At 39.3% G+C, this 15,169-nt stretch overlaps 1 protein-coding gene across 1 annotated transcript in view; it reads right to left on the reverse strand.

Annotated features, from left to right (window-relative positions):
• The window catches only part of LOC126248441 (leucine-rich repeat and death domain-containing protein 1), a 198,637-nt gene that overhangs the window by 39,091 nt on the left and 144,377 nt on the right, over window positions 1-15,169 (reverse strand). Inside the window, exons 4-5 of the mRNA XM_049949423.1 lie at window positions 7,554-7,815; window positions 4,970-5,203 (exon numbers count right to left, since the gene is read on the reverse strand). Coding sequence (XP_049805380.1) covers window positions 4,970-5,203; window positions 7,554-7,815 — 496 coding nt within the window. The remainder of the gene's footprint in view (window positions 1-4,969; window positions 5,204-7,553; window positions 7,816-15,169) is intronic.

The raw sequence follows: 15,169 nt of genomic DNA on the forward strand, positions 1-15,169 counted from the left end.
ATATCACTGTAACACACCTAGATGCAAGACCTGTCCCATACATCCTCCCACCACCACCTACTCCAGCCCACTCACAAGCATCATCTATCCCAACGAGGGCAGGGCTACTTGTGAAACCAGTCATTTGATCTACAAGCTGAGCTGCAACCACTATGCTGGATTTTATGTGGGCATGACAACCAACAGGCTACTGTCTGCATGAATGCCCACCAACAAACTGTGGCCAAGAAGCAGCTGGACCACCCAGTTTCTGAGCACACTGCCCAACACAATGTTCTTCATTTCAGTGACTGCTTCACAGTCTATGCCATCTGGATCCTTGCAACCAACACCAATGTTTCTGAATTGGACAGGTGGAAATCTCCCTACAATACATCCTAGGTCCCCATAACCTTCCTGGCCTCAGCCTTCATTACTCATTGTCCTTTACCCACCTATCCCTTCTCTGTTCCTTTTCCATGACTACACAGTCCTCTATTCCACCAATGCACACACAGTCTTTTTATTCTCTCATTTTCCACTGCCCCCCCCCCCCCCCCCAATCTCCCCACTCACCATCTAACCTCCTGACTGCACATACCTACCCCATCCCCTAATCGCCTTGTCCCCATATGTTCACAAAAGCAGCACTTTGCCATCCCCCACTCCTACCCACTGCCTGCCCCAGCCTCCTCCTTACCCACACCACCTAGTTTGCTTCCCCCATAATGCACTGCTGCTCACAGTCTGGCCTCAGTAGCCAGAGACTGTGATCATGTGTGTGTTATCTGTATTTGCTTGAGTGTGTATGTGTATGTTGTCTATTCTGATGAAGGTCTGTTTGGCTGAAATATTTTTTGGCAGCCTTTTTGTTGTCCCTATCTGTGATTCACTCAGCATCTCCACTATATGGTAAGTAGTAACTATCCTTCTCCTATATTATCATTATTCCATCCTGGATTTTCCATTGTTTTATTAATATTACATTTCAAATCACAACATGCATGTGTGCATAAGATGTGCTTGCTTGTGTGAATGTGTGTGTGTTTTCTTTTCTGAAGAAGTCTTTGCTGAAAGCTAAATGTGTAACAGTCTTTTTGTTGTGCCTATCTGCAGGTCAGTGTGTCACCTTTACAGTGAGTAACAGTCTATCCTTTTCCCAATATTGTTGATATTCCTACCTGGAGTTTCCATTGTTCGATATTCTTGAACTGATAAGAGTAGGCCCACATGTTTCCTAAGGTGCTCTATATTTTTGTGGCTTGAGTTTTGTTTAAATATACCTGCAAAAGTGCTATGTAATATATGTAGAAGTAATATGTAAACTGAAGGTGGAGAGGGGAAGAAAGAAAGGAAAAGGGAGGGGGATTACTGCTGTCAGGTGCATCAAGACATCTGCAAAATTAACGGTGATAAGTGAAAATGTGTTCCCAACCAGGATTCAAAATGGGATCTCCTGCTTATTAGACAAGTGTGTTAACCATTGTACCATCTGGGACAAAGCGTTATTGCAACTGCGTGGACTATCTCGGCGTGCCTCACAACCAATTCACATTCCCATCAAGTGCCACCTATCCACAGTCCCTGTCCATTTCCTCCATGTTCACTACTCTGAGATTATCACTGGAGGTCAGACATATTTGTGCATCCACACTGAAGAAGGTGGATTCATTGTCCAGCTAGGTGAATCTATTGTATGAATGTGTGGTGTCTGTCCTGTTGGACATGTCTGGAAGAACAGACACCACACATTCAGGTAGTAATAGTAGTAGTAAATGAACTATTATAATATTATGTAGCATTACGGGTGCACAGTAATGAACAAAGTTAGGGCAAACAAGATTAGTCTAAAAAACAAATAGAGACTGGGCAGTTGAAAAGTTTCAGATTGTTAAAGTTTGGCTCACTTAGCAATAGAACTGCTTCGTAAAGGAAACATACATGTTGATTATGATAGAGATCAGAAATAGCACGTCCATTTTAACTTTAGAACCATGTATTCACTTAGTTTTATCAATTTATGTAATGACTGAAGTAATCTGAGTTCCAAGAATTCGCAATACCCCTTAACAATATGAGATAAGCATATGGAAGACACAAAAATAACAGTAATGGGAAATAAGTACTTTTTTTTTACAATCAGACAACAAACATACATACTGAGATGTATATATCCTGCAATGGCAGTGGAACACAAGAAAGATTACACCATTTTGTAACCTGAAGCAAAATGCCATTGAAATAAATTTACTGAAATGAATGGTGTCAATAGGTACAGAATCGATGAAAATGTGATGAAATTATAGCAGTGAAATCCACTGAGAAATGCCATATCAGCAATGTAAAGGATATGCCATGTCTATTTCATTTCAGCAAATTTAAATCAATTCCAAAAATTTTCAATGACAGGATAAGCAATGGTCCACCACCACACACCCATTCACCAAATGATACTGCTGCTGTTCCCATGAACCTCACAGGGGAATCTCTAGTTGTAGACTTTGGAACTAACAGGAAGGAAATATCACTGACAGTGAGAAGTCTTGCCAGTCATGCTAGGATTATGTAAATCAATAGGCAGCTGCTCATGATAAGTAGGAGATATTTGTTCAAATCTTGGTCTGACAAAAATTTTCATTTGCCATCAATAAACAATGAAAGATCTGAGATTGAATATCACAATGTCGTTTGCTATGACATATTCCAGATATAATGTGTTGACAAATTAAGCACAAAATATAATTAGAAACAGGACACAAGTTGTCTCTTATATAATTACTGTAACCATCTAAATGAGTTGGTGAGCACTTAGTACTGATGTACAGCTGTTTTATAGAATATAAGATGTGGGACATTTTAAACAATTGCCACTGATCATTTCACCTGTAAATGCTTATGTGATTTACCTATAAAATGAAAATTATTGTGAGAGATCATCAACCACAAGGAGAAGGTGAAAAATAAAAAAATAAAATACCTGCATTACTAATAGGATTATGTCCAAGTTAATGAACCTAAAATGCATAACAGAACAAAACCTCAATTTTGACCTTCTGTAGTTCCGAAGTAACATAAACCAGTAAAATGTCAGCAACTTTGCTAGTACAAAATGGAGGATGATTAGGGCTGAACATATCATTTACATAAGGATCATTAAGGAAGAAGTATTTATTCAGTTTGAGAAAAATGTAGTATGAAACGAGCAGTGATTTTGTTGAAGGAGCTGTCCCTGCTTTTGTCTAAAATGAGGCAACCACAGAAAAAGTAAATCAGGATGGCTAAATGTGATTTGAACATCACTTCCCCTAATTATAAGTTCTGCATCTTAACCATCAAACCACACATCACGTTATTTGTCATTAACCACTTATTGTTTAATTAAGAACAATCTTGACTGCAATTTATTCTTTTACTAAGAATGCATTTCACCTTTGTGGGACACCTTCAGATTATCTTAAAATTTTCCCTTTACCACATATTTAAAAAAAAAAAAAAAAAAAAAACCACATAAAATGGCCCTGTGCTAGACCGAAGCATTTGTCGAATCAGATGAATCCCTAGAGACCTTTTCCTTTTACAACATTTTAAAAACCATAAAATGGCTCTGTGCTAAATTGAAGCAAACATCAAATCAGAACGAACTCTCAGGGCCCTTAATAAAGTTGTACCAGCAGGGCAGACTTTTAGGTCTCTCTAGGTTCATCTGATTTGTTGTGTACTTCAGTCTAGCATCCTGACCTGAGCTGTTGGAGTTGGTGATCATGTGTGCATGAGGTGGGCTTGCTTGTGTGTAGGAATGGTGTGTGTTTCTCTTTTTCTGATTAAGGCTGTGGCTGAAAGCTTTATGTAAGTGTCTTTTAATGCGCCTGTCTGCAACTTAATGTGTCTTATTTATGATAAGTAGCAATCTATCTTTTCCTTCATTGTTGATAATTCCTACCTGGAATTTCCCTTGTTCGACAGAGTAACTTTATGGTTTTTAAAATGTTATAAAAGGAAAATTTTAGGATAACTTGCAGATGCCCCATGAAGATGAAACAAATTGTCAATAAAAGAATAAAGTACAATCAAGACCATTTTTAATTCAGATATTCTACACACAGTTGCTGTACTAGATGGGCTACTGGACTGGAAAACATTTATTAATCATACAGTTTGAAACAGCACTTTATACAGTAGAATATACTCATTCAATCAAACTAAGAATTTAATTGGAGAACTATTCTTGGACATGAACTAACATGCTACTTTTACATAAATGCTTCTGCAGGTCCCTGATATTTTAACATATGAGATGCACAATTACAATAATGATGAATATTTACTGTGAACAACAAAAGTCCTCATCTTCCAGACTCTAACTTTTTAATAACAGAGATATACTGTGAACAGTGCATTAATGGTGTAATCTACAGTGGAGTTTGTTGCCTAGCATGATTCAGAATACATGTCAGATATGCTAGCTTATGAATATCATAAAGTAATTGGAATGTTCATCTCTTTTTTCCCTTTTTGAGTAGCATTTGATAAAAACCGGAAGAGGCCTGAATGGGAGAGGCATGTATTTGATGAGGTGCTTGCAGTACTTGCACTTGTGGCAGTTGAGGATGCAAACAAAGGGAAGGGCTGGAAGAGATAATATCATGTATGATAGTGGGGGCTGAAAAACCTGAAGTTTGTAAAAGTAAAACACGATAACACAATGTTATATATGGAGAAGGAGAGTGGGGGGGGGGGGGAGGGGGAGGGAGAGGGGGAGAGAGAGAGAGAGAGAGAGAGAGAGAGAGAGAGAGAGAGAGAGAGAGAGAGAGAATCCTGTCTTAGATTTCATTTAATTGTGCCAGAACTTGTCTTGAGACTATTAAAGTGCAGAACGTATTGGCTTACTGGTAAGATCTCTTAACACTTTTATTTTCTAATTTGTTAAATTCTTCAAATTATTTTGTAGTACATGCAATTGTGTTAGAAGCATCAATATTTGCATACTTACTGTCATTGGACCACTGCTTAAATGCCTTATTTGATTATGAGAGAGATCAATAACTCTGAGGTTTCTCAGACCTGTAATCTCCCTCAGTGTCATGTTCTCAAAAAGATTGTGTGTTAGGTTCACACAGCGAAGGGACCTTAGTGGAAGAAGTGATCCATTCAATACTGAAAGGCAGTTGTGTCCCAACTGCAGATCTTCCATATTTTCAAGATCCATAAATTCATCTGATGAAAGCTGAAAATTTTACCACATACAAATATAATAGAAATATGATGCATATGAATGTAAATTTAATAAAAGTAAAAAAATGAATGCAATCAGGAAAATTAAGAATAATAATAACAGTGAAACTTCCTAGCAGATTAAAACTGTGTGCCTGACCGAGACTCAAACTCGAGAGATGACTTGCCCACAAAAGTCAAAGGTCCTGAGTTTGTGTCTCCGTCCGGAACACAGTTTTAATCTAACAGAAAATTTCATATCAGTGCACACTCCGCTGCAGAGTGAAAATTTCATTCTGAGAATAATACCAGGTTTGAATACAGTCAAAAGTGGGGCAGCACTGATAGATGTAATGAAGATGAAAAGGTAACAGGTACGTAAATGGGTTTCAGCTGATTGAATGTAAGTCAGAATGTAAAACAAGACAGAAAAAGATGCCACAGGGAGAATAAAGTAACTCAAGGCAAGAGCTTAAGGCAGTCTGTTCAGCACAGGCACAGGTGGACTAGGGTGAGGATATGGTTGGTGGGCAAAGAGCTGACCCATAGGATTGAAATGTCACGGCCACATGCCTGCAGGCATGAGTGGCCACTCACACAGGCACAGAATGTGTGCAATAGAACAGCCTGCACCTGCCCACATGTGAGCTGACAAGCACTCACAGGCTTTGTCCCCCCGTGAGGCAATGCTGGAACAGTCTGGCTTAAGGTGTTTCATATCAGCCTTTGCAACTAATAAAAATGTGTGTATGTGTTACCACATACAGTTCATTTCATTCACTTAAAGCATCGTCAGTGATTGAATTTTTGTCTGATTTTGCTTAAATTCAGAAGTGAGATCAACATGCATATGATTCAGATAGTCTTGCATTTGGCACCAGTGTTTATGATCTTATATCATTCTGACTTTTAGCATTACACATTTTCTGAAGAAGAACCTGACTGTAAATTCCAACACCAATGTTTATTTAGATTTTTTTAATTACTAGCGATTATCTTCAGACACTGAGGAATGTAAGCAAATGTAATAGAATATTTTTATTCACATTTCAGTATTTATCTTACAACTGGCTTTGTCGGAGTTTACAGAGATGTCAAGTTTTATACAATAATCAATTACATATACATGAAATGACTAGCTTATTTAAGTACTAAGGGATTTTCTTTGTCACTCAGGAAAAACATATATTACAATGATTAGTTTCCAGGAATTCTTCAGTTGAATAGAATTCACTATATTTCAGCCGAGTTTGTAATATGCTCTTATTATTATATTTATTTAGTGGTACTGTATGAGCTGAGTATGGTAGCTTATTGACAAACCTTATGCTCAAGTATTTGCAGTTATTATGGACTATTGCAATCCAGTTAGTGGCTATTTCTGGTGTTGTATACGTGCATACCACATCTCATTTTGAATTTTTCCAGATTTTCTCTGGCAGATATCACACACACAAGCTAGGTAATTTTATTATGCTAAGATATTTAAAGTGGTTCTTGCAGAACTGTCAGGGTGATAGTCTTACTAAATGTCTGATTATCTACTACTGCCATCTGAAAATACATTTAGCGCCTGAGGAATTGTCCCAGAGCAATATTCGATACTGCAGATGAGAATGGAAGAAAGCAAAATATGACTGGAGCAGCAACTGATTGCTCACACTGCTCCTTAATTTATACATTAAAAAGTACAGAAGCTAGTTTGCTGCACAGATAATTTGTGTGTTCTTCCTAAGAATTTAATGTTAATGGTGCAATTTCTACTTATGTTTTATTTCAGAAAATGTGTATTGCTGCAAGTCGAATTGATATTAGGCCAAGAACATCAGTGTCAAACATAGCAATACTTGGAAAACGTGCATGCCCATAACACGCTTGGATGGGATGTAAGCAAAATCAGATGAAAAAATGCAACCACTAATGATGTTTTAACTGAATAAAACAAAAATGTATGATAAAATAAATATAGATTTTTAGTAGTTAAAAAGAGGGATTTGATATGCCCTAAATAACTGTACAGCAACTATGGACATCATGGCCACACAAATGAAGAATATCATGCCAAGAGTAATACACAATATACAGAGAACTGAGATGTAGTTAATATAAAACTCATTCTTGCATTTTATTCATGTTCTCACTGTAGAATGCATCTCTTGATCATGTTTCTCTTCACCTTTCTTTTAAGCTCTTGTTTTTTTACACCCAGCACCAGAGCAGTAAACATTTTCTCCAGAAGTTTGAGATATAGTTTTTCTAATAAAGACATACCAGTTTTATTAGAATTTTATGAATCCCATGCATACAGCTGTTTCAACTATCACTGATCATATTCTAAAAGTATTTCTCAATATTCAGCTTACCTCTTTGATCTTATTGTGGTCAGCATGCAATCTTTTTAGTTTTCTTAGTTTCTGTAATGTTCCATTGAAGCTCTGTATTTCATTTTTTGAGACAAAGAGACTCTCCAAATAAATATACTTTCGAAGATCTTGTGGCAATTTCTGGAGCTTGTTGTCAGATACATGTAACAGTATTAGTTTTGCTCCATCTGGTGGTAATTCATCTTCCAAAGAAACCAACTGATTCTGATTTAAAAAGAGCCATTCCAGATCATTCAGGTGCCTGTCATGAAAGTCAATTTGTACAAAGTGTATCAAGCTTAGGGGAATCATTAAAAATTTGTTTTCAGAATATATAAATCTATTTAAAAATTATCTTTGAAACTAATACTAATTAAATAAGTTCCTGAAGTGTTTCTGGAACTGTATACACTTGCAGTACATATACCTATCCTTTACACAAGCAACATAGTTACTTTTACATATAAATTGTGATAAATTATACACAATGCGGACATTTGATCTCACAATAACGCTCTTACACTTACAAGTAACCCTTTGAAAAACTTGCCCTATGCACTCACCTACTACCACTTACTCCAGCCCCACTGCCTGTTAACTCTGAAACATCAAAGGCAGAACAACATGCTGAATGTACTCTACAGTATGAGTGTTCCTGCTACACCACATGAGCCATTTTGATCCCTCCACCCATACTGGTGTCCACGGACATTGGAGATGGGAACTTATTCTCCAACATGTCCTCAGACACCACTGCCCTCCCAGACTTAATTTCTCTTAACCTACACCCCCCCCCCCTCCCCCCAGCATCCTCTCTCTCTCTCTCTCTCTCTCTCTCTCTCTCTCTCTCTTTTGTAGTATTTATTTATTTGTTTACTCTGTGACTCTTTTTTATCTTCATTTTCTCCTCTCTCTCTCTCTCTTTCTCACCTTTTTATATTTAACTGTCTTCTGTTCCTATTTCCTCCTAACTTGAACTGCACTTTTCATTTCACTTTCCAAATTTTTCACTTTTATTCTGTCTTTAGCTCTCAAACTATCCTTTCATTATCTCTGGACTTAAGCTGCCAAAGTGCTTATCAATGTATTATCTCTGACCTCCTACTCTTTCTGCCACCTCCCCTTTCCCCTTTATCTTCCCTTATACTTATGACAGGTAAGTCCTTCTAAACCTTGGGTCTCTGTGACCTGCCATTTATTTTTAATCTTCCCTAACTTATTACCTTTCCTAACCAGGTAATATTCCATCAGACTTCAGACACAAGCTACCTCTAATCAGTGTGACGAACAGAACTACCTTTGAACTGTGATGTATTTCATGTGACACCCATGTCAACCGGGTCACAGATGATCACTTCACATCTGGCTCCACCCCTGGCCACCCACTCCACACATGGCTACCAACTTCACAACTGCACCCTGAGTACCGCATGTCATTTTGCCTCTGACACTGTTTCGTTCAGCTGCAATCATGCTGTTACCACATGCCCATCATGATGTGCACTGACTGACCTCTCAACTTAAACAATTGATGTTTCACCCAGAACAATCCACCCTCTGGTGTGCAGCTATGTAATGCGTTTTCAATACCAGAGGCATTCTGGATGATGACACCCAAATTGTGACTTTAATTTGCCATCTGGCAGAACACACAGACCACATCAGTGATGTCACACTCACACTACCCACTCAAAACAAGTACAAGACCTCAAAATTGACTCTTCTGCAGTGCAAAAGTATTTGTATGGAGTGTAGCTATGTATGGAAGTGAAACATGAACAATAAACAACTTAAACAAGAAGAGAACAGAAGCGTATGAAATGTGGCGCTACAGAAGAATGCTGAAGATTTGATGGATAGGCCCTGTAACTAAATAGGAGGTACTGAATAGAACTGGGGAGGAGAGAAATTTGTGGCACAACCTGTCTAAACACAGGGTCGCCGACTTATAAAAAATATTGGGGGGACCCATACTGGGGATCTTCCCACAGGAAATTTTCTAAATTTTAGATGAAAAATAGTGAGTTTTAAAGTTTTTTTAAGCGTTTTAGAGTCATATGATCAGCTCTGAAAAGACTGAAATGATATTTAAATAAATCCTAAACTATCATTAAAAAAATAAAACATAAAATATTGCTGTCACACTGTAATAGCACTTTGATTAATAAGAAAAAATAGCTAATTTAAGCTTACTTTGAATAAGGCTCAGGGTTCATTAAATAAAAACAGCATCTCAAAGTTAATGCTTTAATACAGTTAATAAAGTTAATACAGTATGCCTATTACTTTCAGTCAAAAAGTATGTAAATAGCAGGTTTTAAGTGGGTCTTACACCCTAAAAATATTTAAGTATTTGAAAATAACTAATGACGTACTATAGTAATATAGTAATACAATACTAAACTAGTATTAATATTTAAAACTGAAAATTTAACATTATGTATGTATGCGGACCATTATCAGTAACAAGAGTAGAGGAAAGGCCTTCCAAAGAGAAAATGCAAGCTAGAGCATTGGTGGTTGCCGCGGTGGTAGGCGACATGCAACTGACAATGAAAGTAAAGTTAGAGTAGGCGTCAATAACGAGAAGCCAATAAGTACCTAAAAAAATTCCCGCGAAGTCAGCATCAATACGCTCCCAGGGCTTCTCAGGCGAAGACCACGGTGACAAAGATGACTTCAGGGCAGCGGCCTGTGACACACAAGGGCCACAGGCAGCGACCATGTGTGCGATTTCAGAGTCAATGCCAGGCCAGTACACATGACAGCGTGCCAGAGGTTTTGTGTGAGAGACACCCCAGCGCCCTTGGTGAAGGAGGGCAAGACCGAAGCACGCAAAGACGCAGGTACCACAACATGCGGCGAAGCATTTTCGGTGGAAAGGAGGATAACACCATCCCTAGCCGTGAGGCGGTAACGCAAAGCGTAGTAGTTCTGCAACAGATCAGAAGTCTTAGCGGACAGATGATCTGGCCAACCCTTCTGAATACAGCGTAAAACCCAGAAGAGGGTAGGGTCAGAACCCGTAGCAATCACCAGTCGGTCCCCAGTGATGGGGAACCCATCCACAACCTGCTGCTCGGCAACATCCAGGTGGAAACACAAAAGTTCGCCCCTATCGAATGCCAGATCAGGACCCATGAGAAGGCGAGACAGTGCCTCAGCATTCACATGTTGAGCCATCAGCCGGAAATGAATCTCATAATTGAAATGAGACAAGTAAAGAGCCCAACGCTGGAGGCGGTGTGCAGCCTTGTCGGGAAGTGACATTTATGGATGAAACAAGGAAACAAGTGGTTTGTGATCCATACCAAGATGAAATTTGGATCCATAGAGAAAAACACCAAACTTATGAAGAGCATAAATAATGGCCAAAGCTTCTTTTTCAATTTTAGAGTACTTTTGTTGGGCATCCGTGAGCGGTTTGGAGGCATAAGCAATGGGTTGTTCAGAACCGTCAGAAAAACAGTGTGCAAGGACTGCACCGACCCCGTATTGAGAGGCGACCCTGGCAAGAACAAGATGTTGGCCAGGTTGATAAGTAGCCAGGCACGAGGCCTGTTTCAGCATAGTCTTCAATTTCTGGAAAGCCACATCGCATGATGCGGACCAGTGAAAAGGTACGTTTTTATGCAACAGGCAATGCAACAGCTGAGCCACCGAGGCAGCAGACGGTAAAAACTTGTGATAGTATGCTATTTTCCCCCAAGGCCTGCAGTTCCTTAATAGATGTAGGGCGAGGAAGGGCATCGATCACAGCAACAGTTTGCTGAAGCGGATAAATACCATCCCGAGAGAGTTGAAACCCCAAGTACGTGATAGATGCCATAAAAAATTTTGATTTCTGAAGATTACACTTAAGACCAGCAGTCTGTAAGACATGAAAAAGTGTGCGGAGATTTTGAAGATGTTTGTCAGTGGTGGAGCCAGTGACAACAATGTCATCCTGGTAATTTATACATCCATGGACAGTGAGCAATAATTGTTCCAAGAATTGCTGAAAGAGAGCAGGGGCACTGGCAACCCCAAATGGTAATCGTTGGTATTGATAGAGGCCGAAAGGCATGTTAAGGACCAGAAACAGCTGGGAAGCAACGTCGAGAGGAAGTTGATGATAAGCTTCTGACAGGTCAAGTTTAGAAAAATACTGGCCTCCAGCAAGTTTAGTGAACAATTCTTCAGGTCAAGGCATAGGGTAAGTGTCAATAAGGCATTGAGCATTTACAGTGGCTTTGAAATTGCCACAGAGACGAATATCACCATTTGGCTTAGCAACGACAACGACAGGAGAGGACCTCTCACTGGAAGTGACAGGAAGCAAGACCCCTGAAGCAGTGAGACGATCCAGCTCCCATTTGACCTGATCACAAAGGGCCACAGGAATGGGCCGAGCCAGAAAAACTTAGGCCGAGCAGTGGGTTTGAGCATGATATGAGCTTCGAAGTCGTTTGCACGGCCTAACCCAGGAGCAAAAAGGGACGAAAATGTCATCGACAAGGAATCCAATTGAGCATAAGGAATAGCATCAGAGTCATCTATGGAGAACCCAAAAACGCGAAAGGCATCGAAACCAAAAAAGATTCTCGCTTTACTATGGTCGACCACAAATATGGGAACAGTGCAAACGACAGATTTGTAAGATACCTCAGCATCAAATTGTCCCAAGAGATAAATCTCCTGTTTATTGTAAGTCTGTAATTGCCTAGTGACAGGTGACAGGATTGGAGAACCCAACTGAAGATACATATGAGAATTGATGGTAGTGGCAGCAGAGCCAGTATCCACCTGCATGCGAACATCTCGACCAACTATTTGGACAGTGAGGAATAACTTCCCTGAAAGTACTATTGACAAACAACACAGAATCAGAATCAGAATCAGCGTCATGTTCATGAACATCATGTATGTGGTCGGATTTGCAAACGGATGACACATGACCCTTTTTATTGCATTTGTGACACACGGCCCAACGTTGTGAACAATCTTCTCGTGAATGTTTCGTAAAACACCGTGGACATGAAAGAAGTTGCCCTGGGTTTTGCTGTAGTTTCTTAGAGGTTTGTTTATGGTTAGGCCGAGGCTGCGCTTTGGAGCGTACTGCAGCCACATCGGCCGGCAGGGACACGCCACACGCTTCGTCAACATCGCACAGAGGTTGTATTTCCCCAATGTCACCCCACGCCTCTATTTGCGCTCCAGCGGCACGAGAAATTTCAAAAGACTGAGTGATGGATAGGACTTCATCTAGAGTCAGATTTGCCAACTGAAGGGCACATTGCCTAACTTCTTTGTCGGGCGCCGATCGGATAATAGCATCCTGTTCCATGGAATCGGTGTAGGATTCTTTGTGAACTTCAGTAACAAATTGACACTTTCTACTGACGCCGTGAAGTTCAGCAGCCCAAGCGTGATAGGATTGATTCGATTGTTTTTGACAATGATAAAAGGCAACACGAGAGGCTACCACATGCGTTTGCTTTTGAGAATAGACGGACAGAAGTGAGCACATTTCAGCAAAGGACAAAGATGCAGGATCTTTCAAAGGAGCCAATTACGACAACAACCGATAGATACATTTGAGGTGAAATCCATGAAAGGAACAGAGACTTACATGTTTGTTCGTCCATGACATGAAATGCCAAGAAGTGCTGTCGAAGACGTTTATCGTAATCAAACCAGTCCTCTGCCGTCTCGTCGTAAGGAGGAAAAGTAGGTAGAGACAACGACGAGAGACATTTGATGCATTTGATGCCATGATGAAATCATGAATCGCATTTGTGAGAAACATTTGCTGTTCTATGAGACCTTGCAATAGTTGCTCTAAAGTAGCCATGGAAACATGTGGGTCAATGATGGAAAAGAAAAATCACTACCTCATCACCAATTGTAATAACTTCAAGTTGAGCAAATATACTTCATGGAAGATGCAATACATGAAAGTCACAGATCAAGTAAACAGAGTAAGACGTGTGTACACTTTAACAGTCAAATCATGACTGAGTCCAAGTCTAGCGGCCACTGGCTGGCTGTCCGCTTAGGTGGCACTGCTGCTGTATGGCTGGCAGACAGCGCCGCATGTAGAGGACATGCGTAACTGCGCGGCAGCACTTTGAATTTGAAAGATCAGTGAGTCACAACAGTTCAACTGCATTGACCTCTGTGAGTCCAGTTGAAGCAAACTGCTCAGCAATACAATATTGCAACATTTCACGAACTTCAATGTAAACAGTTTTGTAGTATTCCTTCGGGGTTTTGAAAGTGTGCAGTGAGCTGGCTTCATTGTTTTCATACTTCTTTGGTATACTTCGATTCCGAGGAAGCGAAGGATCATCAACTTGTGAAGGTTTTTCTTTTAAGCACAATTCCTGAAAGTGTTTTAAAACTATTACGCCTTCCATTCAATATACAAATCAAGCCCTCATATATTTTTCCCAGATCAGCAACACTTAGATGAGGGCATTGAATTTTTTCGTTGACATTCTCTACATGGGTTCACTGCATGGCAATTTGATAGTTACATCCAGTTATGGTAACTATCATCAAACACGGAAAATAAAAAATCCCAATTTGTGAGTTTAAAAAGCATAATATAACTAATAACTTTCTTAAAGCAAATTTTTGAGGGGGCTCGGGCCCCCTCAGGCAATATAGAGTCAGTGCCTGTGCCAAGACATGAATACAGTAAGCAGATTCAGAAGGATGTGGGTTACAATAGTTACTCAGAGATTAAGAAGATTGCACAGGATAGAGTATTATGGAGAGCTGCATCAAACCAGTCTAGGACTGAAGACCACAACAATGACAACAATTAAATGAAATGATCATATGGCATTATTGCTCAGGAGACTTCTTCTGGTGTTGTTTGGCTGTCTGGTGTGAGTCATTCTGTTTGATGCCAATTTGATGATTTGTGTCTCAATGAAGATGAGAGGAAGTGATGTGGACAACACAAACATCCAGTCCCTCAAATGAAACAAATCTCTGACGTAACCAGGAATTGAATATCAGCTTAACGACTAAATTTGTTGAACCTAGGTAAAGATTTCTTTACCCATTGCAACTGGTCGGCTGTTCATAATTCTATTACGTGGAACCGTTGCTGTTGTGCAGCTATGTTTAAAATACTAAATAATACCTTATATCCTGTAATATACATGTAATTAAAGAATATAAAGCAGATGTTGTATGGCATTTAATGATAAAATCTGTTTATCATTTTGTTATTTTATGTATCTGTATGGATAATTATGTATCACTCAAGAACTGTATGTATTACATTTGCTATTAAGCAGTAAATGGGAATGAAACTCATTACTCATTGTAAAGTGCCATGTGATTCCTACAAATACTATGTTGCTCTTGTTGCTACAATCACTGTTCTTTGTATTCAACATACTTGCCTACATTTATTGATCTATGAAATATGGGTACCATGACAAAAATATAAAAATTAAACCTTGAATCAAATGAAGAAGCAAAAATGACAGTGCTCTTCTTTAAGGACCATCATGGAATTTGCTTCCAACAATTTGGAGAAACAATAGAAAAACTGTCAGAATTGCTCAATGGGGATGCAGCTCATGCTCCTCTTGCATAAGAGTCCAGTGTCTTATACA

Source organism: Schistocerca nitens, chromosome 1, assembly GCF_023898315.1.
Source record: "Schistocerca nitens isolate TAMUIC-IGC-003100 chromosome 1, iqSchNite1.1, whole genome shotgun sequence".
In the NCBI taxonomy this organism is placed as follows: Eukaryota; Metazoa; Arthropoda; class Insecta; order Orthoptera; family Acrididae; genus Schistocerca; species Schistocerca nitens.